Source organism: Pseudophryne corroboree, chromosome 8, assembly GCF_028390025.1.
Source record: "Pseudophryne corroboree isolate aPseCor3 chromosome 8, aPseCor3.hap2, whole genome shotgun sequence".
NCBI lineage: Eukaryota > Metazoa > Chordata > Amphibia > Anura > Myobatrachidae > Pseudophryne > Pseudophryne corroboree.
Window position 1 is genome coordinate 371,257,076 of NC_086451.1, and position 23,546 is coordinate 371,280,621.

The 23,546-nt window shown below is 45.7% G+C and overlaps 1 protein-coding gene across 1 annotated transcript in view; it reads left to right on the forward strand.

Moving 5' to 3' along the window:
• The first annotated feature begins 1,520 nt into the window (after nucleotides 1-1,520).
• The window catches only part of LOC134947813 (brain-specific homeobox/POU domain protein 3), a 56,059-nt gene continuing 34,033 nt past the window's right edge, over nucleotides 1,521-23,546 (forward strand). Inside the window, exon 1 of the mRNA XM_063935686.1 lies at nucleotides 1,521-1,607. Coding sequence (XP_063791756.1) covers nucleotides 1,524-1,607 — 84 coding nt within the window. The 5' untranslated portion in view covers nucleotides 1,521-1,523. The remainder of the gene's footprint in view (nucleotides 1,608-23,546) is intronic.

Here is a 23,546-nt window from a genome sequence, read left to right on the forward strand (position 1 = left end):
CATGAGAAACAAAATTCTCTGGTCTGATGTGACAAAGTTAGAACACTTTGGCATGAATGCCAGATGTCATGTTTGGAGGAAAACAGGCACCGCTCATCACCAGGCCAATACCATCCCTACAGTGAAGCATGGGGGTGGCAGCATCTTGCTGTGGGGACGTTTTTCAGCGGCACGAACTGGGAGACTAGTCAGGATAGAGGGAAAGATGAATGCAGCAATGTACAGAGATATCCTGGCTGAAAACCTGCTCTGGAGTGCTCGTGACCTCAGACTGGGGCGATGGTTAATCTTTCAGCAGGACAATGACCCTAAGCACACAGCCAAGATATCAAAAGAGTGGCTTCAGGATAATTCTGTGAATATCCTTGTGTGGCCCAGTCAGTGCCCAGACTTAAATCCGATAGAATATCTCTGGATAGATCTGAAAATGGCTGTGCTCCGACGCTTCCCATCTAACCTTATGGAGCTTGAGAGGTGCTGCAAAGAGGAATGGGCGAAACTGGCCAAAGATAGGTGAGCCAAGCTTGTGGCATCATATTCAGAAAGATTTGACGCTGTAATTGCTGCCAAAGGTGCATCAACAAAGTATTGAGCAAAGGCTGTGAATACTTATGTACATGGATTTTTTATTTTTAATAAATTAGCAAAAATCTCAAAAACACTTTTTTTCATGTTGTCATTATGGTGTGTAGATTTTAGAGGGAAAAAAATAATGAATTCCAGTTTGGCATAAGACTGTAACATAACAAAATGTGGAAAAATGTACTGTATGTTCACCCCTTGCAGTGCAACATGGCTTGGTTCAAGGAGCAAATTTCTCTTTATTTGCTCCTTTTTATTTCCTCCCAAGGCTTGGGCTACACATTGCGTTTGCGTTGAACGGGACCCGCTCGGCAGGAAGGAGCCTGCACATGGTCTTTCTATCTGTCCATCTACACATATGTGGCGGTGCCGCACCCACCGGATCCAACCACAGCATGCTGCGATTTAGCAGGATGACAGGACGACCGGATTTCAAGTAGAACACATACATTTGAATGCATGTGTTCACAGTATGGCTGTGCTGCACTGTATTCTACTTGAAATCTGTTAGTGGCACTGGCCATATGCCGTGAAAACGCTATATGTGAATCAAAAAAGGTTCATTCCTTCCGAGTGGGTTCTGTTGAGCGGGACCAGCGGAATCGCTATGTGTGACCATAGCCTAACTCTAAATCAGGATCTGTGGATGCGGTTAGACAATTTAGATTTTTTTAAGTCTTTAATTGACAGACCACTCAAATAAAAAGGAATACTGATATAAGTATAATCATAACATCAGTTTAGTAGACACTTATCATACTACACGGAATGTCACTCATAACGAAAGAAGTAGTATTGTGTACAGTGTTTTTTTTTCTCAAACATAAGGATATGATCCAGATCAAAAAGTCACTACATGACACGGTCCCTTTAAATTAGAGGCATTTGACAGTCATGCACAGCTGAAGGCTGGATCTAGCATTACACACAACAGGCCAGGGATGTCAGAGGGTTTGAGGCTACCTTTTTCCCTGTACATTGCATATGTTAACTATGTTTTCGTTTCATCAATACAGAGAAACAAGGTATGAAAAAAATCAATGTGCGTTAACAGGGTGTGGGCGCATTACATTGAGCTCCGTTAGGGGACTGTACAGCTAGTGATGGTTATAAGAATAGGTGCAGCTAGCGAACGAGGAGGGGGTTCAGTTGCAAAGGGTTGCACACTTATGTATTTTAGAAATGTGGCCTGGATAATACTGTACAAAAATTGCAAGTATATCCAATATGCAATGTTATATGGAACCATTAGCAATGTACCATTCATGTAAAATGTTACACGTTACAACAACAAAATATGTTTGGCATGATACAGTAAGTCCCCTGCACCATTCTTCTATTGGCTGTCTAATAAAAATGCTTACACCATAAGCAAAACGTCAAAACAGGAGCTATAAATGTGGATATAATTATAAATACACTTTCAAAAGTGTAAACTAAGTTATTAAGTATAGCTAATAAAGTTAAATAGATTAGATTATGATACTATAAGGAATGAGCAGAACGCTCTGAAATTTATGTCCTATGATTGAAAGTGTTAAGAAACAAGAATGAGAGCTGGAACGCACTTGCAGACTTAACGATGCGCAGAGATTGCTTCAAATACACAAAATCACAAGGGAATTCCCATATCCTGCTCGTCAGTACAGCCGTCAACATCATCCAGAATGAATCATTCTACAGTATAGAATATTGTAGATTATCATGTAAGTAATCAATTGAAGAAATAAATAGATACCAGCTGGATATCACTGGCCAATGCATAACCTCTGGAAAGAGTTAAGTAGTCATTTAGCATGTCAATATTTAGCTGCATTTAAGCTGTTTTATTCACTTTTACATTGTCTAGTGGTTCAAATAATCTATAAAAGACATCAACATTTGTATATTCTCAAATTCAAGACCAAGCAGGATGTCTCCAGAGAGATATATTTTATTTGTCCGAAAGAAAAACACATTTAATAAAATTTTGCTCAATTACTACTTTGACTACTGACTCCAACACATCAGGAGAGAGAGCATCAGTAATTCACCACAATACTGCATCTGACGTGCATTTGCCTTAAAGAGACCAAAAACACAGACTAACAATATGATTGAGTTGCAGTTCCAGCAGCTGGAACCAGGTTGTTTGAGAGAAGGCAGGGAATGCAGTTTACAGAGCCTGACTGTATTCTTTCATGGGGAAGCGATTACTATACCGCTAGTCGGGATCCCGGACGTCACAATGCCGACACCGGTTCAATAAAGTAGAATGGGAATGAACACGTGAGTACAGCACCTTACTGAACAGCTCTGTGGCCATCCGGTAAACGTTAATGCAATCGTGCTAAGCCTGCCAATTGGGTAAAAGACACAATGCCCTTTAGGAACAAGTAGTGTGGGGAAATCTTTAGAAAAGCTCAATTCAAATTGTGAAGTGTTCATTCTAATGCAAAATGCTGCTGTTCTCTACCCTTTACTGAAAATGTTAAAATGATCAAGTTTTAAAATGGATTTTATTCTAAAGCGCCCATTATTAGGTATAGTATTATAATATAAATAAACATACTTGTAACTAACGGCCTAATTCAGACCTGATCGCAGCAGCAAAACTGTTCTCTACTGGTCAAAACCATGTGCACTGCAGGGGGGCAGATATAACATGTGCAGAGAGAGTTAAGGGCCCTACACATACGGATACGGCCGACCCGACTGCGGGGGGGGGGGGGGGGGGGGGGAGTGGAGTTTCTTCACTCACCCGGCTCCGTAGAAGTGCAGGCAAAAATGGACGAGATCGTCCATATTGGCCTGCATGCACAGGCGACGGGGCACCAGCGATGAATGAGTGCGGGGCCGCGCATCGTTCATCGCTGGAGCCTCCACACTCAAAGATATGAAAGGTATCTCGTTCATTAATGAACGAGATCATTCATGTCGTCGAGTATTATCGGCCAGTGTGTAGGGCCTATTAGATTTGGGTGGGTTATTTTGTTTCTGTGCAGGGCAAATACTGGCTGCTTTATTTTTACACACCCCACCCAAATCTAACTCTCTCTGCACGTTACATCTGCCCCACCTGCACTGCACATGGTTTTGCCCATTAGAGAACAATTTTGCTATTGCAATCAGGTCTGAATTAGGACCTAAATTCAGCACTTTTGTACAATCCCTCACCCATTTAATAATTTTTATCCCTTTTTTATATTGTGCCACAAGATCTCCGCAGCGCCCAATTACAGAGTACATAAACTAATAAGCAAAACAGGAAACTGACTTACAGTTGAAGACAATATAGGACAAGTACAGGGTACATAAACGTAGCTGCATCAGCAGACGACACTGACATAAGTATCAGAGTGGCAGAAAACCGCGGGATTTGGTGCCATCGAAGATGATTTAAGTAAGATAAGGAAAAGCACATGAGAAAAGAAGGCCCTGCTCATGAGAGCTTACATTGTAAAGGGGAGGGGCAGACAGACAGGGGTGACTCCGATGGGGTGCTTTTACTGTGCTTTTTGCCTAGAACTGGGCCACCAAAGTCCATGTGTTTCCTAAAATAACCTAATTGGCTAATTAGAATGAAAGCTCTGTCATGACAGGGACCTCACTGCCTTTTGCTTTCATTTTTTTGTGTACTTTGTATTCCCCTGTATTGTGTACTGCATGTCCAGTTTCTCCCACTGCTCGGTGTTGGAGAGCACTATTTTGCCTCTTCAAATTAATAATAATACTACTATAATAATAATAATAATAATAATAATAATAATAATAATGTGTGTGTGTGTGTGTGTGTGTGTGTGTGTGTGTGTGTGTGTGTGTGTGTGTGTGTGTGTCTTTCAGTTAGAGCTATCTCTCAATATAACTATTTTTTTATGGTGTCATACTGTAACTTCAAATAGTATGTACCCACAGGCATAACATTTTTATGTTGCTAAGAAGAATTGCATACAAGGTAGAGAACTCCCTTGTTGACAATAGGTTCTAGACTAGTGTTACACCAAGTAATGTTAGAAAACTGTGTTTAGTAAATGATTTAATACCCATGCTACTTGTTTTACCCAACATCAAATAGGCAATAACTGAATCATTGTTCCCTGTCATCTTATTGAGCTATTGTGTGGACCAGAGAATCAAAGGTCCAAGGTGAGGAGTTTTAGCCCCACAGTGGCCTCATAAGTGTCTTTGAAGTAAAAAAAAATATTTTTAAAAAGAAAAGTATGTTATTTATTGACAACTACCAGAAAGGATTACAGAACCAGTAACCCCCAGTGTGATTAAATCAAAAGGTGCTCTGTTCCATGATCTTTATTCCACTAGGTTACACATCTCAATTCATTTGCACGTTTATGTTGGTACCATGGGGAGATATAGAAAAGCAATAATCACACCGCTGTCCTGTCCTCAGTCACCCCTATTGTATTCTAAGGCAATGTAATATATGTACACTAATGATAAAGTGTGTAGTAATGATAAATAATACTCACTGAATCCAGATGTTGTGCAGCAAGTTTGCCAGCGCATTACTGCTCTTGATGACACCATAATCAGTGACTTAAGACTATAGTCAGAGCAGCCTATGCAGATGGGCTGTCAACGCAGGTTCATCTGCTCTGAAGGACCTAGAAGTGGTCATGAATGTGTGATGCAGTCATTGCAGCGCACAAAAGCACATGGTGGGGAGTGCAGTCCACACCAGGCCTGGCAACAGGAGGCATCTCCTGAGGGTGGGGGTTGCAAGAGGAACTGGGAACAGGAACTGTGAGGAGGCAGCAGGCAGCTAGAACTTCAGACATAGAAAGTAAGAGGGAGAGGAGTGTGCTTGGCAGGATAGGATCAGAGACAGTGCATCTGGAATACGTTGCAGATGCACTGTACATCTACTGTATGTTCACCCCTTCCAGTGCAACATGGCTTGGTTCAAGGAGCAAATTTCTCTTTATTTGCTCCTTTTTTTCCCCTCCCAAGGCTTGGGCCACATATTGCGTTTACGTTGAACGGGACCCGCTCGGCAGGAAGGAGCCTGCACATGGTCTTTCTATCTGTCCGGCTACACATATGTGGCGGTGCCGCACCCGTCGGATCTAACCACAGCATGCTGCGATTTAGCAGGATGACAGGACGACTGGATTTCAAGTAGAACACATACATTTGAATGTATGTGTTCACACAGTGCGGCTGTGCTGCACTGTATTCTACTTGAAATCCGTTAGTGGCACTGGCCATATGCCGTGAAAATGCTATATGGGAATCGAAAAAGGTTCCTTCCTTCCGAGTGGGTTCTGTTGAGCGGGACCAGCGGAAACGCTATGTGTGGCCATAGCCTAACTCTAAATCAGGATCTGTGGATGCTATAAGTATAATCATAACATCAGTTTAGTAGACACTTATCATACTACACGGAATGTCACTCATAGCGAAAGAAGTATTGTGTAATGTTTTCTTTTCTCAAACATAAGGATATGATCCGGACCAAAATGTCACTACATGACACAGTCCCTTTAAATTAGAGGCATTTGACAGTCATGCACAGCTGGAGGCTGGATCTAGCATTACACACAACAGGCCAGGGATGCCAGAGGGTTTGAGGCTACCTTTTCCACTGTACATTATGCCCTATAAGAGGCATAATGCTGGGGAGAAACATATTTGGTAGCATGAGGCTGGAGTGGCATAGGGGTGGTGGTGTGAGGATGGAGCAACATAGGATGTGGTAGTCTCCGTGAGACTGGGAATACACAGGGGTAGACATGGGGCTAGATAGACACAGGAGGTTACATAAGACTGATGTAACACGGGAAGAGAGACACAGGGGGAGGAGAGTTGCATGGGTCGGAGAGACACACAGGGGTATAAGAGGAGAGACGCGGGTGGGGGGATGAATATGGAGAGAGGTAGCAGGCAAGCCATGAGGCATTGAAAAATAAAGGGGGTCATGAGGCTGTACAGAAACAGTGGGGAGGGGAGAGGGAATGAGGATGGAGAGACACAGTAGAAGGAAATGAGGATGGGGAGAAAGATGGGAATGACATAAGGCTAGAAATACACCGTGGTTGCATGAGTCTGGAGAGACACAGGCAGGTCATGAGGCATTGAGAAACAAAGGGGGTCATGAGGCTGTATAGACAGACACAGGAGGTGGACATGAGGATGGAGAGACACAGGTGGTGGTATGAATATAGAGAGACGCAAGTGGTGGTATGAATATAGAGAGACAAAGGGGATGACATGAGGCTAAAAGGACAAAGGGGTTGTCAGGAATCTGCATTTTGCATCATGTCACTTACCGGAGCTCTGATGTGCTGGCCTCTGGAGGTCACATCCTCAGCCTGGCAGCATGTCCCATGATTGCCTGCAATGTGCAGAGACTCTCTCCAGTGTGTACCTCACTTGCCATACAGTGTGTACCCCGATGTATTCCCACCATCTCCAGGGTATGGGTGCCGCCATGACACCTACAGTCAGCTGACTTGGTGCTATCCACTCCTGGAGCGCTCACATGACTTGATTCTCCAATACCTGCTGACCAAAGGGTATATAGCCAGAGTTCCTGCTCAGTATCATTGCATTGAACAACGCATCACATTCTGTGAACAAGCATATCCTGGTTCCAGTCTTCAGAGATTCCCCTGTATCAGTGCTCTGTGGAACTACAGGCACCAGCCATCCAGTTCAGCTCCATCTGCATTCTGCTCCAGCATTCACTAGCAGTCTCCTGAGACTCTCCTGTGTCAGTGCTCCGTGGAACCACAGGTACCAGCCATCCAGTTTGTCTTCAGCTACACTTTGCTCCTACAATCACTTGCAGTAAGAGACTCTCTCCAGGTGCTGCATATCATACTCACCTGTTTGTTACTACTCTGCATCAGCACTGTGCCATTCATCCTGCGCTGGTTCTGTTGTTGTATGCAAGCATTGCCTATTGACTGTGTAGCTCTCTTTCAAGTTCCGATCGGTTTCCAGGCCGATCATCTGCATTACATATACAAATCCTGTTTCAAGTTCCTATCGGTTTCCAGGCCGATCATCTGCATTATCAATTGCCAGTACAATCCTGTTGCAAGTTGAGAGACTTCTGTAAATTGAGGATCCACCTGTGGTGAGACGGAAGTTGGATAGTGTGATCTATATGGAGCAGTGGAAGCTCCCTGGAACTTGCTTTTATCAGGAGAACGTCCAGGTAATGGACAATGTTGACCCCCTGGACTCTGAGCTTGAACATCATTTCCGCCATCACCTTCATGAACACCCTCGGAGCCGTAGAAGACAGGCAGCAGGCCGAAGGGTAATGCCTGGAACTGGTAGTGATCGTTCAGCAGGGCAAACCTCAGATATGCCTGATGAGGAGGCCAAATCGGGATATGGAGACAGATGTCCTTGATATCCAGGGATACCAGGAATTCCCGTTCTTCCAGGCCTGCAATCACTGCTCTTAAAGATTCCATCTTGAACTTGAAAACTTTCAGGTAAGGGTTCAAGGACTTCAGATTCAAAATGAGTCTTACTGACCCGTTCGGTTTCTGCACTACGAACAGATTGGAGTAGTAACCCTGTCCTTGTTGTTGTAGTGGTACTGGAACAATGACCTGGGACTGAACCAGCTTGAGGATGGCCAGCAGCAGCGTAACACGCGTATCCTCCAAAGCTTTTAAGCTTGATTTGAAAAATCATTGTGGAGGAGCACAGTCGAACTCCAGCTTGTATCCGTGAGACATGAAGTCCCTTACCCGGGCATCCTGGCAGGAACTTTCCCAGATGTGGCTAAAGTGACGCAACCGAGCTCCCACCTCGAGATCCCCTTGGGGTGGGCGGGCACCATCATGCTGAGGCTTTAGTGGAAGCTGAACTGGTGCCCTGTTCCTGAGAGCCGGCAACGGCTAGTTTCTTAGGCTTACATCTGGTGCGTCTAGCTGCGTTGGAGGCCCCTCTGGCCCTAGATCAAAATCTGGTGGACCGAAAGGACTGAGTAGACGGTCCCGGATAGGTACGTTTAGCTGGTGGGGCCCCTGAGGGAAGAAACGTGGATTTTCCAGCTGTAACCTTAGAGATCCACGCGTCCAATTCGCCCGTGAAGAGCCATTCCCCTGTAAAGGGAAGGGATTTCACATTGCATCGGCAATCCACTGACGCAACCACAAGGCCCTGCGTGCTAACACTGCCATAGCAGTAGTCCTAGCATTAATACTGATAATCTCTTTGAGCGAGTCACAGAGGACGCGTGCCGCTTCCTGAATGTGTTTTAGGCGAGTCACTGTAGTAACCAGGGTTATATTTTCAGAGAGGCCCTCCTGAATTTGAGGTCCACGTATGAATAGCACGTGTAATCCAGCAACCTGCTACGACTGGCCTTTGAGATATACCTGCAGCTGTGTAGACAGATTTCAGAGTGGTCTCATTCTTCCTATACCCGGGGATCTTAATGGTAAAGGAGCCCGGAGCAGGGAATACCACCTTCTTAGAGAGGTGAAAGACAGAGACGTCTACAGCCGGGGATTCTTCACAGAATTTTCTGCCTTCAGGGGCAAAAGGGAAAGTATGCAAAAACCGTTTTGACATCTGATATTTTTTATCTGGATTTTCCAGGCTAACTTAAATAAGTCATCTAATTCTTTAGAATCAGGGAAGGTGACACTCAGTTTGTTTTGTGTGAGGAAAAACGACTGCTGTGTTGCAGTGTCCTCTAGAGGGAGTTTTAACACATCCCGTATAGCCATAATGAGGGGTCCACATCGTCCCCATCATCCTGTATATCCTCATCAGAGTCTGATAATAATGCAGGTAATGCACTTTTTGTGGACATACAGCAGATGGGGGGGGGGGGGGGGAATGGGGAACATCAGCCTTAGCAGCTAAATTTGCAACAACCTGCTGCAATTCTTGCGTTTTATGGGCAATTGCAGTGAGCTGAGATGACATATCAGACATCATAGTTTTGATGGGACCAAGCCAGGGAGGCTCTTGTCCCTCACCCACAGTCTCCTCAATGTTTATTGAGGACTGACTACATTGTTCACAAGAAATGGAGCCAGAAGAAAGTGGGGAGAACCTGGTGTTACACACACTGCATAACTTGTGTTTTACCATGATAACAGTAATACACCAACATATACATTCAATACAAACAATATAATGAAAGACTGCTTCACTGTATGTGAGAGGAGACAGAGAGAAGGCACCAGCACACCCAAGCTATATAGCCTCAGTGAGGCTGCTAGCTGTAACTCAGTGAAACATTGTATTTACATATCTATCTTCCTTTATGGGATGTAGGAATGTGCACAATAGCGGCTCTCCCCCTGAGTTACACCATGTACCAGTGATGCAGTGTGTCCCAGAGTCTGGAAGAGCTGTGTGAGGCTAATGCTGCTGCTGTGCAGACGAAGGCGCCAATATGCTGTTGAGCCCGCTCTGAGGTAGCGCCGCCCCCCACCCCCCAATGGCGCGGGAGCTACTGATATCTTTATACTGGCAAAGTCTCCCAAAAGTGCTTAAAACGTCACACAAGTGTAACGTTAAGCCACCACTAGCCAGTTTATACACAGGGGTCCTGTATGCCTCCCCTGCGTGTCAGCCGCACAATGAACCTGGGTACCCCGGTCTGTACTCACCACTGTTGTTACCTACAGGCTTAGTTTAGGGGTGTGCGGCGAGCTGCAATTACGACAGCTAAGGCGCAGTGCCCCGCTGAACAAACAACCTCTCAGGACGGTGGTCCTGTAGTGGGGCATCGGCTCTGACACTTCGAGGCCGGTGACCACCCCCCTCCCCCCATGGCGCAGGTATGCTGTTGCCCAAACAGCATACCGAAAATAATAAAAGTTTGAAATAAAACTCTGGAGCTTGCAGAGTGTGCATCCTCTCCTGAGGGCACTTTTTCTAAAGTGCCTGTGGGAGGGGGCATAGAGGGGAAGAGCCAGCACACCCAGTTGAAGAAATTTAAAGTGCACTGGCTCCTTTGTACCCCGTCTATAGTATACCACATGTCCAACTGGTCCCGCAAAAACCACTCTGGCATTTGACCTGCTCACCGAATGGCCTCGAAGGTCGCAACCATCTTCTACATCAACGGAACGTATTGATGGGTTTACACATTTGCAAATCTGATCCGACTCTGGATCCTCAGATCTCTTACCACAGGAAAAAACAAACAGTTCAGTATCTAATCTTATTCCCAACTCCGACATCTGCGTCGTTGGGATCAACAGCGATTCTCTGTGTTGAAGAACTGCCGGAGAGAAACAACGATTTGTATCAATTGTTTCTTGACCTCGCCGTAGTCAGGAGAGCGTCCCAGTACCGAATAATAATGGCTCTTACTATTGAAGGAAACCATCATACTGCCATCACTCCAGTGAAAAGGTAATGACAATCCTGAAAAGCAAAACAAGGTAAGGTTAATGCGGATGAAACCGCATTAAACCCTCTTTCTTCTTTTACAGGTTGGAGATCCCTGCCCTGAGAGATTCCATATTGTAGTTCAACTTCTTAAGTAGAAATCTTTTGGGGATTGTTCTGACCGAGCTGTCCAAGCTCAGTAGCATGAAAAAACTTGAAAAACAGCTTTTCTTTTTTTCTTTTTTGTGTGACAGGGACAGGACAATGTCCTGATCCTGACCCAACTCTTGTATGGCGTCGCATATCTATTCTTAACTCACTGGCCCAAGTCCATTCCAGGACTGACTGAAGAGTATTATACGAGTTCCCACTGGTGTGGGCTCCAGCACGATAGACCCAGCGACCTGCGGTGGATGTGGTAGAAACAGAGGACGATATCTGCTTCTGTGAACTTGAAAAGGCTGCAGACCTCTTATTTTTTCACCTTCCAGTACCTGCAAAGAAGGGGAAAAAACGGTATCCAACCGGTCAAATGACTGCATCCTACAAAAAATGCGTCACCAACCGTTGTGAGGGAACATAGCTCAAGAAGGTAGACTAACCAGTGGTATGTGCCGAGATCAACTTAACAAAGCCATCCCCAAACCAGGTTACACCTTCATAGGGAAGATACTCCAGTATTTCTCCGAGTCAGCCTCAGCATTCCCTTGGTGAATCCACAACGCCTTCCTAGTCCAGATGGCCATGGAATTGACCTGCGAACCCAAGAGTCCCATACATCTTGTAGTCGCATGGCAGCATGCTGCAATGTTCTAGATAAGACCCAACTGAAGGAATATCCCATCTCTCCCAGGGTAATTATATCGGATGACAAGGTAACCGACCATTTCTGAATACATGCACTCCCCCATGCGTATGTAATGCAAATTAGAGATGAGCGCCTGAAATTTTTCGGGTTTTGTGTTTTGGTTTTGGGTTCGGTTCCGCGGCCGTGTTTTGGGTTCGACCGCGTTTTGGCAAAACCTCACCGAATTTTTTTTGTCGGATTCGGGTGTGTTTTGGATTCGGGTGTTTTTTTCAAAAAACCCTAAAAAACAGCTTAAATCATAGAATTTGGGGGTCATTTTGATCCCAAAGTATTATTAACCTCAAAAACCATAATTTCCACTCATTTTCAGTCTATTCTGAATACCTCACACCTCACAATATTATTTTTAGTCCTAAAATTTGCACCGAGGTCGCTGTGTGAGTAAGATAAGCGACCCTAGTGGCCGACACAAACACCGGGCCCATCTAGGAGTGGCACTGCAGTGTCACGCAGGATGTCCCTTCCAAAAAACCCTCCCCAAACAGCACATGACACAAAGAAAAAAAGAGGCGCAATGAGGTAGCTGTGTGAGTAAGATTAGCGACCCTAGTGGCCGACACAAACACCGGGCCCATCTAGGAGTGGCACTGCAGTGTCACGCAGGATGTCCCTTCCAAAAAACCCTCCCCAAACAGCACATGACGCAAAGAAAAAAAGAGGCGCAATGAGGTAGCTGACTGTGTGAGTAAGATAAGCGACCCTAGTGGCCGACACAAACACCGGGCCCATCTAGGAGTGTCACTGCAGTGTCACGCAGGATGTCCCTTCCAAAAAACCCTCCCCAAACAGCACATGACGCAAAGAAAAAAAGAGGCGCAATGAGGTAGCTGACTGTGTGAGTAAGATAAGCGACCCTAGTGGCCAACACAAACACCGGGCCCATCTAGGAGTGGCACTGCAGTGTCACGCAGGATGTCCCTTCCAAAAAACCCTCCCCAAACAGCACATGACGCAAAGAAAAAAAGAGGCGCAATGAGGTAGCTGACTGTGTGAGTAAGATAAGCGACCCTAGTGGCCGACACAAACACCGGGCCCATCTAGGAGTGGCACTGCAGTGTCACGCAGGATGGCCCTTCCAAAAAACCCTCCCCAAACAGCACATGACGCAAAGAAAAAAAGAGGCGCAATGAGGTAGCTGACTGTGTGAGTAAGATAAGCGACCCTAGTGGCCGACACAAACACCGGGCCCATCTAGGAGTGGCACTGCAGTGTCACGCAGGATGTCCCTTCCAAAAAACCCTCCCCAAACAGCACATGACGCAAAGAAAAAAAGAGGCGCAATGAGGTAGCTGACTGTGTGAGTAAGATAAGCGACCCTAGTGGCCGACACAAACACCGGGCCCATCTAGGAGTGGCACTGCAGTGTCACGCAGGATGTCCCTTCCAAAAAACCCTCCCCAAACAGCACATGACGCAAAGAAAAAAAGAGGCGCAATGAGGTAGCTGACTGTGTGAGTAAGATAAGCGACCCTAGTGGCCGACACAAACACCGGGCCCATCTAGGAGTGGCACTGCAGTGTCACGCAGGATGGCCCTTCCAAAAAACCCTCCCCAAACAGCACATGACGCAAAGAAAAAAAGAGGCGCAATGAGGTAGCTGACTGTGTGAGTAAGATAAGCGACCCTAGTGGCCGACACAAACACCGGGCCCATCTAGGAGTGGCACTGCAGTGTCACGCAGGATGGCCCTTCCAAAAAACCCTCCCCAAACAGCACATGACGCAAAGAAAAAGAAAAGAAAAAAGAGGTGCAAGATGGAATTGTCCTTGGGCCCTCCCACCCACCCTTATGTTGTATAAACAGGACATGCACACTTTAACCAACCCATCATTTCAGTGACAGGGTCTGCCACACGACTGTGACTGATATGACGGGTTGGTTTGGACCCCCCCAAAAAAAGAAGCAATTAATCTCTCCTTGCACAAACTGGCTCTACAGAGGCAAGATGTCCACCTCATCATCATCCTCCGATATATCACCGTGTACATCCCCCTCCTCACAGATTATCAATTCGTCCCCACTGGAATCCACCATCTCAGCTCCCTGTGTACTTTGTGGAGGCAATTGCTGCTGGTCAATGTCTCCGCGGAGGAATTGATTATAATTCATTTTTAATGAACATCATCTTCTCCACATTTTCTGGATGTAACCTCGTACGCCGATTGCTGACAAGGTGAGCGGCGGCACTAAACACTCTTTCGGAGTACACACTTGTGGGAGGGCAACTTAGGTAGAATAAAGCCAGTTTGTGCAAGGGCCTCCAAATTGCCTCTTTTTCCTGCCAGTATAAGTACGGACTGTGTGACGTGCCTACTTGGATGCGGTCACTCATATAATCCTCCACCATTCTTTCAATGTTGAGAGAATCATATGCAGTGACAGTAGACGACATGTCCGTAATCGTTGTCAGGTCCTTCAGTCCGGACCAGATGTCAGCATCAGCAGTCGCTCCAGACTGCCCTGCATCACCGCCAGCGGGTGGGCTCGGAATTCTGAGCCTTTTCCTCGCACCCCCAGTTGCGGGAGAATGTGAAGGAGGAGATGTTGACAGGTCGCGTTCCGCTTGACTTGACAATTTTCTCACCAGCAGGTCTTTCAACCCCAGCAGACTTGTGTCTGCCGGAAAGAGAGATCCAAGGTAGGCTTTAAATCTAGGATCGAGCACGGTGGCCAAAATGTAGTGCTCTGATTTCAACAGATTGACCACCCGTGAATCCTTGTTAAGCGAATTAAGGGCTCCATCCACAAGTCCCACATGCCTAGCGGAATCGCTCCGTGTTAGCTCCTCCTTCAATGTCTCCAGCTTCTTCTGCAAAAGCCTGATGAGGGGAATGACCTGACTCAGGCTGGCAGTGTCTGAACTGACTTCACGTGTGGCAAGTTCAAAGGGCATCAGAACCTTGCACAACGTTGAAATCATTCTCCACTGCGCTTGAGACAGGTGCATTCCACCTCCTATATCGTGCTCAATTGTATAGGCTTGAATGGCCTTTTGCTGCTCCTCCAACCTCTGAAGCATATAGAGGGTTGAATTCCACCTCGTTACCACTTCTTGCTTCAGATGATGGCAGGGCAGGTTCAGTAGTTTTTGGTGGTGCTCCAGTCTTCTGTACGTGGTGCCTGTACGCCGAAAGTGTCCCGCAATTCTTCTGGCCACCGACAGCATCTCTTGCACGCCCCTGTCGTTTTTTAAAAAATTCTGCACCACCAAATTCAAGGTATGTGCAAAACATGGGACGTGCTGGAATTTGCCCATATTTAATGCACACACAATATTGCTGGCGTTGTCCGATGCCACAAATCCACAGGAGAGTCCAATTGGGGTAAGCCATTCCGCGATGATCTTCCTCAGTTGCCGTAAGAGGTTTTCAGCTGTGTGCGTATTCTGGAAAGCGGTGATACAAAGCGTAGCCTGCCTAGGAAAGAGTTGGCGTTTGCGAGATGCTGCTACTGGTGCCGCCGCTGCTGTTCTTGCGGCGGGAGTCCATACATCTACCCAGTGGGCTGTCACAGTCATATAGTCCTGACCCTGCCCTGCTCCACTTGTCCACATGTCCGTGGTTAAGTGGACATTGGGTCCAGCTGCATTTTTTAGGACACTGGTGAGTCTTTTTCTGAGGTCCGTGTACATTTTCGGTATCGCCTGCCTAGAGAAGTGGAACCTAGATGGTATTTGGTAACGGGGGCACACTGCCTCAATAAATTGTCTAGTTCCCTGTGAACTAACGGCGGATACCGGACGCACGTCTAACACCAACATAGTTGTCAAGGCCTCAGTTATCCGCTTTGCAGCAGGATGACTGCTGTGATATTTCATCTTCCTCGCAAAGGACTGTTGAACAGTCAATTGCTTACTGGAAGTAGTACAAGTGGGCTTACGACTTCCCCTCTGGGATGACCATCGACTCCCAGCGGCAACAACAGCAGCGCCAGCAGCAGTAGGCGTTACACGCAAGGATGCATCGGAGGAATCCCAGGCAGGAGAGGACTCGTCAGAATTGCCAGTGACATGGCCTGCAGGACTATTGGCATTCCTGGGGAAGGAGGAAATTGACACTGAGGGAGTTGGTGGGGTGGTTTGCGTGAGCTTGGTTACAAGAGGAAGGGATTTACTGGTCAGTGGACTGCTTCCGCTGTCACCCAAAGTTTTTGAACTTGTCACTGACTTATTATGAATGCGCTGCAGGTGATGTATAAGGGAGGATGTTCCGAGGTGGTTAACGTCCTTACCCCTACTTATTACAGCTTGACAAAGGGAACACACGGCTTGACACCTGTTGTCCGCATTTCTGTTGAAATAGTTCCACACCGAAGAGCTGATTTTTTTGGTATTTTCACCAGGCATGTCAACGGCCATATTCCTCCCACGGACAACAGGTGTCTCCCCGGGTGCCTGACTTAAACAAACCACCTCACCATCAGAATCCTCCTGGTCAATTTCCTCCCCAGCGCCAGCAACACCCATATCCTCCTCATCCTGGTGTACTTCAACACTGACATCTTCAATCTGACTATCAGGAACTGGACTGCGGGTGCTCCTTCCAGCACTTGCAGGGGGCGTGCAAATGGTGGAAGGCGCATGCTCTTCACGTCCAGTGTTGGGAAGGTCAGGCATCGCAACCGACACAATTGGACTCTCCTTGTGGATTTGGGATTTCGAAGAACGCACAGTTCTTTGCGGTGCTACTGCTTTTGCCAGCTTGAGTCTTTTCATTTTTCTAGCGAGAGGCTGAGTGCCTCCATCCTCATGTGAAGCTGAACCACTAGCCATGAACATAGGCCAGGGCCTCAGCCGTTCCTTGCCACTCCGTGTGGTAAATGGCATATTGGCAAGTTTACGCTTCTCCTCCGACAATTTTATTTTAGGTTTTGGAGTCCTTTTTTTACTGATATTTGGTGTTTTGGATTTGACATGCTCTGTACTATGACATTGGGCATCGGCCTTGGCAGACGACGTTGCTGGCATTTCATCGTCTCGGCCATGACTAGTGGCAGCAGCTTCAGCACGAGGTGGAAGTGGATCTTGATCTTTCCCTAATTTTGGAACCTCAACATTTTTGTTCTCCATATTTTAATAGGCACAACTAAAAGGCACCTCAGGTAAACAATGGAGATGGATGGATACTAGTATACAATTATGAATGGACTGCCGAGTGCCGACACAGAGGTAGCTACAGCCGTGGACTACCGTACTGTACTGTGTCTGCTGCTAATATAGACTGGTTGATAATGAGATGTAGTATGTATAAAGAAGAAAGAAAAAAAAACCACGGGTAGGTGGTATACAATTATGGATGGACTGCCAAGTGCCGACACAGAGGTAGCTACAGCCGTGGACTACCGTACTGTACTGTGTCTGCTGCTAATATAGACTGGATGATAATGAGATGTAGTATGTATGTATAAAGAAGAAAGAAAAAAAAACCACGGGTAGGTGGTATACAATTATGGACGGACTGCCGAGTGCCGACACAGAGGTAGCTACAGCCGTGGACTACCGTACTGTACTGTGTCTGCTGCTAATATAGACTGGATGATAATGAGATGTAGTATGTATAAAGAAGAAAGAAAAAAAAACCACGGGTAGGTGGTATACAATTATGGATGGACTGCCGAGTGCCGACACAGAGGTAGCTACAGCCGTGGACTACCGTACTGTACTGTGTCTGCTGCTAATATAGACTGGTTGATAATGAGATGTAGTATGTATGTATAAAGAAGAAAGAAAAAAAAAACACGGGTAGGTGGTATACAATTATGGACGGACTGCCGAGTGCCGACACAGAGGTAGCTACAGCCGTGGACTACCGTACTGTACTGTGTCTGCTGCTAATATAGACTGGATGATAATGAGATGTAGTATGTATAAAGAAGAAAGAAAAAAAAACCACGGGTAGGTGGTATACAATTATGGATGGACTGCCGAGTGCCGACACAGAGGTAGCTACAGCCGTGGACTACCGTACTGTACTGTGTCTGCTGCTAATATAGACTGGATGATAATGAGATGTAGTATGTATAAAGAAGAAAGAAAAAAAAAACCACGGGTAGGTGGTATACAATTATGGATGGACTGCCGAGTGCCGACACAGAGGTAGCTACAGCCGTGAACTACCGTACTGTGTCTGCTGCGACTGGATGATAAATAATGATATAAAAAATATATATATATCACTACTGCAGCCGGACAGGTATATATTATATAATGACGGACCTGCTGGACACTGTCTGTCAGCAGAATGAGTTTTTTATAGAATAAAAAAAAAAACACCACACAAGTCACACGACGAGTGTTTAACTTTTTCAGGCAATCACAATATAGTATACTATACTGGTGGTCAGTGTGGTCAGGTCACTGGTCAGTCACACTGGCAGTGGCACTCCTGCCTGCAGCAAAAGTGTGCACTGTTTAATTTTAATAATATGTATGTACTCCTGGCTCCTGCTATAACCTATAACTGCTCCCCAGTCTCCCCCACAATTAAGCTGTGTGAGCACAGTCAGATATTATACATAGATAATGCAGCACACTGGGCTGAGCACAGATATGGTATGTGACTGAGTCACTGTGTATCGTTTTTTTCAGGCAGAGAACGGATTATATTAAATAAAACTGCACTGGTGGTCACTGGTCAGTGGTCAGTCACTAGTAAACTCTGCACTCTCTAGTACTCCTAAGCTCCAGTAAATCAAGTGTCTCTGTCTCAATCTCACTCTCTCTCTTCTAATCTAAATGGAGAGGACGCCAGCCACGTCCTCTCCCTATCAATCTCAATGCACGTGTGAAAATGGCGGCGACGCGCGGCTCCTTATATAGAATCCGAGTCTCGCGATAGAATCCGAGCCTCGCGAGAATCCGACAGCGTCATGATGACGTTCGGGCGCGCTCGGGTTAACCGAGCAAGGCGGGAAGATCCGAGTCGCTCGGACCCGTGTAAAAAAACATGAAGTTCGGGCGGGTTCGGATTCCGAGGAACCGAACCCGCTCATCTCTAATGCAAATATCCTCAAAGCATATAATTAAAATATCACTTCGCTTCCTGTATACGATCCGTTGTGACAGGGCCCCGTGCAGACCAGGGGTTGACTTTCACTTTATTCTATCCACGGCGGGAAAAGAATAAACACTCGGACTCCTCGTGAGGATTCGAGACCATCTTGTCACGGCTGACCTAGAGCTTCATCAACAGAGCGACCAGCACATGAGAAGGAATAACTTTACTTCAGCATTCATAATAAATTGTAATATGAATATACACATTTAAATACACATATACACACATATCTATATATATACATCTTATATATATATATATATATATATATATACTGTCTGTCTGTCTGTCTGTCTATCTATCTATCTATCTATCTATCTATCTATCTATCTATCTATCTATCTTGTCAGGAACAGCAGGGTCCCTAGTGACATTAATGTGTTCTGAATGTGTATGAACATGTACTGAATGCCAGTGTTGTGGATCTAATCAGGAAACATTATGGCCGACATAAGACATAGTATTCGTGTCAACAACAGGGAGTAGTAACTGGGCAAAATAAAATTTTTGCGACCCCGAGGGGCCTGAGGGAAATATATACATAATTTTTAATATCACGCCCCCACAAATACTATCAAGTCTGTGCTCGAGCTACAGCTCAATGCAACCGTACCATACATATATCCAGGATGATCTTGTTATACTGCTGTATTTCTTGACAAAGGCCCAGCAAGGGACCGAAACGTCGACTATGTACCAGCCTGTTGGCTTGTTTGATGCTGCTATGACTGATTAAAGCACTTTATGTCGAAGAAAGTGGCGAGTGCCTATACCTTGTGAATACATACAGGTATAGGTTTTTTACATTATTATACACCCAGTCATAATAGTTGGTGCCGACAGGGTCACCCACATACGTCTGTGTCTCCCATACAGTGTTTTCTTTGGAAAAGCTTACAGCTACTGACATGCTGACACTTAATCTCATGAATCAAGTACCATCAGGAGTCGGCAATGCCGACAGAGGGATTCCCATAGCTGTTTGTGGCAGAGCACTCACACATGTCGACACACGTGTATGTGTGGGAGCAATGGCGCGCTGCGCGGTACCTCAGAGACTCTGAAGTCTTCTCCCGTCACTGAAGTCTTCTGTTATTCCTTTACTCACCCGGCTTCTTTCTTCTGGCTCTGTGAGGGGGTGACGGCGTGGCTCCGGGAACGAGCAGCTAGGTGAAAAAAGTGATCAGACCCTCTGGAGCTAATGATGTCCAGTAGCCAAAGAAGCAGAGCCTTGAAACTCACAGAAGTAGGACTGCTTCTCTCCCCTCAGTCCCACGATGCAGGGAGCCTGTTGCCAGCAGGTCTCCCTGAAAATAACAAACCTAACATAAAGTCTTTTAAGAGAAACTCAGGAGAGCTCCCCTAGTGTGTGTCCAGTCTCTCTGGGCACAGAGTCTAACTGGAGTCTGGAGGAGGGGGATAGAGGGAGGAGCCAGTTCACACCCATTCAAAGTCTTATAGTGTACCCATGTCTCCTGCGGATACCGTCTATTCCCCATGGTCCTTTTGGAGTCCCCAGCATCCTCTAGGACGTAGGAGAAATAGGATTTTAATTACCTACCGGTAAATCCTTTTCTCGTAGTCCATAGAGGATGCTGGTGTTCACATTAGTACCATGGGGTATAGACGAGTCCCTTTGGAGCCATGGGCACTTTAAAAGTTTGAGAGTGTGGGCTGGCTCCTCCCTCTATGCCCCTCCTACCAGACTCATTCTATAAACTGTGCCAGTGGAGACGGACATAGTTCGAGAGAAGGAAATACACAGATAGTGGTTAGATTCTCACCAGCTCACACATAACAAGGCAAACCAAGCCAAACAGCTTGAACAATGCAGCAACAGCTGAACAACAGTACTTAACCAAGTAACAATGCAGTACTTAACCAAGTAACAAGGCAGTACTGAACCAAACAACAACTGTAACCAATGTTAGAGATGAGCGGGTTCGGTTTCTCTGAATCCGAACCCGCCCGAACTTCATGTTTTTTTACACAGGTCCGAGCGACTCGGATCTTCCCGCCTTGCTCGGTTAACCCGAGCGCGCCCGAACGTCATCATCACGCTGTCGGATTCTCGCGAGGCTCGGATTCTATCGCGAGACTCGGATTCTATATAAGGAGCCGCGCGTTGCGGCCATTTTCACACGTGCATTGAGATTGATAGGGAGAGGACGTGGCTGGCGTCCTCTCCGTTTAGAAATTAAAATAGATAGGAGAGTGAGAGTGAGACACTTCATTTACTTACTGGAGCTTAGGAGGAGTTATACTAGTGACTGATGACCAGTGACCTGACCCACCAGTGCAGTTTTATAATTTATTATTATTTAATAATCCGTTCTGTTCTTGTTCTCTGCCTGAAAAAAACGATACACAGTGACTCAGTCACACTCACATACCATATCTGTGCTCAGCCCAGTGTGCTGCATCATCTATGTATAATATCTGACTGTGCTCACACAGCTTAATTGTGGGGGAGACTGGGGAGCAGTTATAGGTTATAGCAGGAGCCAGGAGTACATATTAAACAGTGCACACTTTTGCTGCCAGAGTGCCACTGCCAGTGTGACTGACCACTGACCACTGTGACCAGTGACCTGACCACACTGACCACCAGTATAGTATATTGTGATTGTCTGCCTGAAAAAGTACACTCGTCGTGTGACTTGTGTGGTGTTTTTTTATTCTATAAAAATTAAAAAACTCATTCTGCTGACAGACAGTGTCCAGCAGGTCCCTCATTATATAATATATACCTGTCCGGCTGCAGTAGTGATATATATATATTTTTTATATCATTATTTATCATCCAGTCTATACTAGCAGCAGACACAGTACGGTAGTTCACGGCTGTAGCTACCTCTGTGTCGGCACTCGGCAGTCCATCCATAATTGTATACCACCTACCCGTGGTTTTTTTTTCTTTCTTCTTTATACATACTACATCTCATTATCATCCAGTCTATATTAGCAGCAGACACAGTACAGTACGGTAGTCCACGGCTGTAGCTACCTCTGTGTCGGCACTCGGCAGTCCATCCATAATTGTATACCACCTACCCGTGGTTTTTTTTTCTTTCTTCTTTATACATACTACATCTCATTATCATCCAGTCTATATTAGCAGCAGACACAGTACAGTACGGTAGTCCACGGCTGTAGCTACCTCTGTGTCGGCACTCGGCAGTCCATCCATAATTGTATACCACCTACCCGTGTTTTTTTTTTCTTTCTTCTTTATACATACTACATCTCATTATCATCCAGTCTATATTAGCAGCAGACACAGTACAGTATGGTAGTCCACGGCTGTAGCTATCTCTGTGTCGGCACTCGGCAGTCCATCCATAATTGTATACCACCTACCCGTGGTTTTTTTTCTTTCTTCTTTATACATACTACATCTCATTATCAACCAGTCTATATTAGCAGCAGACACAGTACGGTAGTTCACGGCTGTAGCTACCTCTGTGTCGGCACTCGGCAGTCCATCCATAATTGTATACCACCTACCCGTGGTTTTTTTTTCTTTCTTCTTTATACATACTACATCTCATTATCATCCAGTCTATATTAGCAGCAGACACAGTACAGTACGGTAGTCCACGGCTGTAGCTACCTCTGTGTCGGCACTCGGCAGTCCATCCATAATTGTATACCACCTACCCGTGGCTTTTTTTTTCTTTCTTCTTTATACATACTACATCTCATTATCATCCAGTCTATATTAGCAGCAGACACAGTACAGTACGGTAGTCCACGGCTGTAGCTACCTCTGTGTCGGCACTCGGCAGTCCATCCATAATTGTATACCACCTACCCGTGGTTTTTTTTTCTTTCTTCTTTATACATACTACATCTCATTATCAACCAGTCTATATTAGCAGCAGACACAGTACGGTAATTCACGGCTGTAGCTACCTCTGTGTCGGCACTCGGCAGTCCATCCATAATTGTATACCACCTACCCGTGGTTTTTTTTTCTTTCTTCTTTATACATACTACATCTCATTATCATCCAGTCTATATTAGCAGCAGACACAGTACAGTACGGTAGTCCACGGCTGTAGCTACCTCTGTGTCGGCACTCGGCAGTCCATCCATAATTGTATACCACCTACCCGTGTTTTTTTCTTCTTTCTTCTTTATACATACTACATCTCATTATCAACCAGTCTATATTAGCAGCAGACACAGTACGGTAGTTCACGGCTGTAGCTACCTCTGTGTCGGCACTCGGCAGTCCATCCATAATTGTATACCACCTACCCGTGGTTTTTTTTTCTTTCTTCTTTATACATACTACATCTCATTATCATCCAGTCTATATTAGCAGCAGACACAGTACAGTACGGTAGTCCACGGCTGTAGCTACCTCTGTGTCGGCACTCGGCAGTCCATCCATAATTGTATACCACCTACCCGTGGTTTTTTTTTTCTTTCTTCTTTATACATACTACATCTCATTATCAACCAGTCTATATTAGCAGCAGACACAGTACGGTAGTTCACGGCTGTAGCTACCTCTGTGTCGGCACTCGGCAGTCCATCCATAATTGTATACTAGTATCCATCCATCTCCATTGTTTACCTGAGGTGCCTTTTAGTTGTGCCTATTAAAATATGGAGAACAAAAATGTTGAGGTTCCAAAATTAGGGAAAGATCAAGATCCACTTCCACCTCGTGCTGAAGCTGCTGCCACTAGTCATGGCCGAGACGATGAAATGCCAGC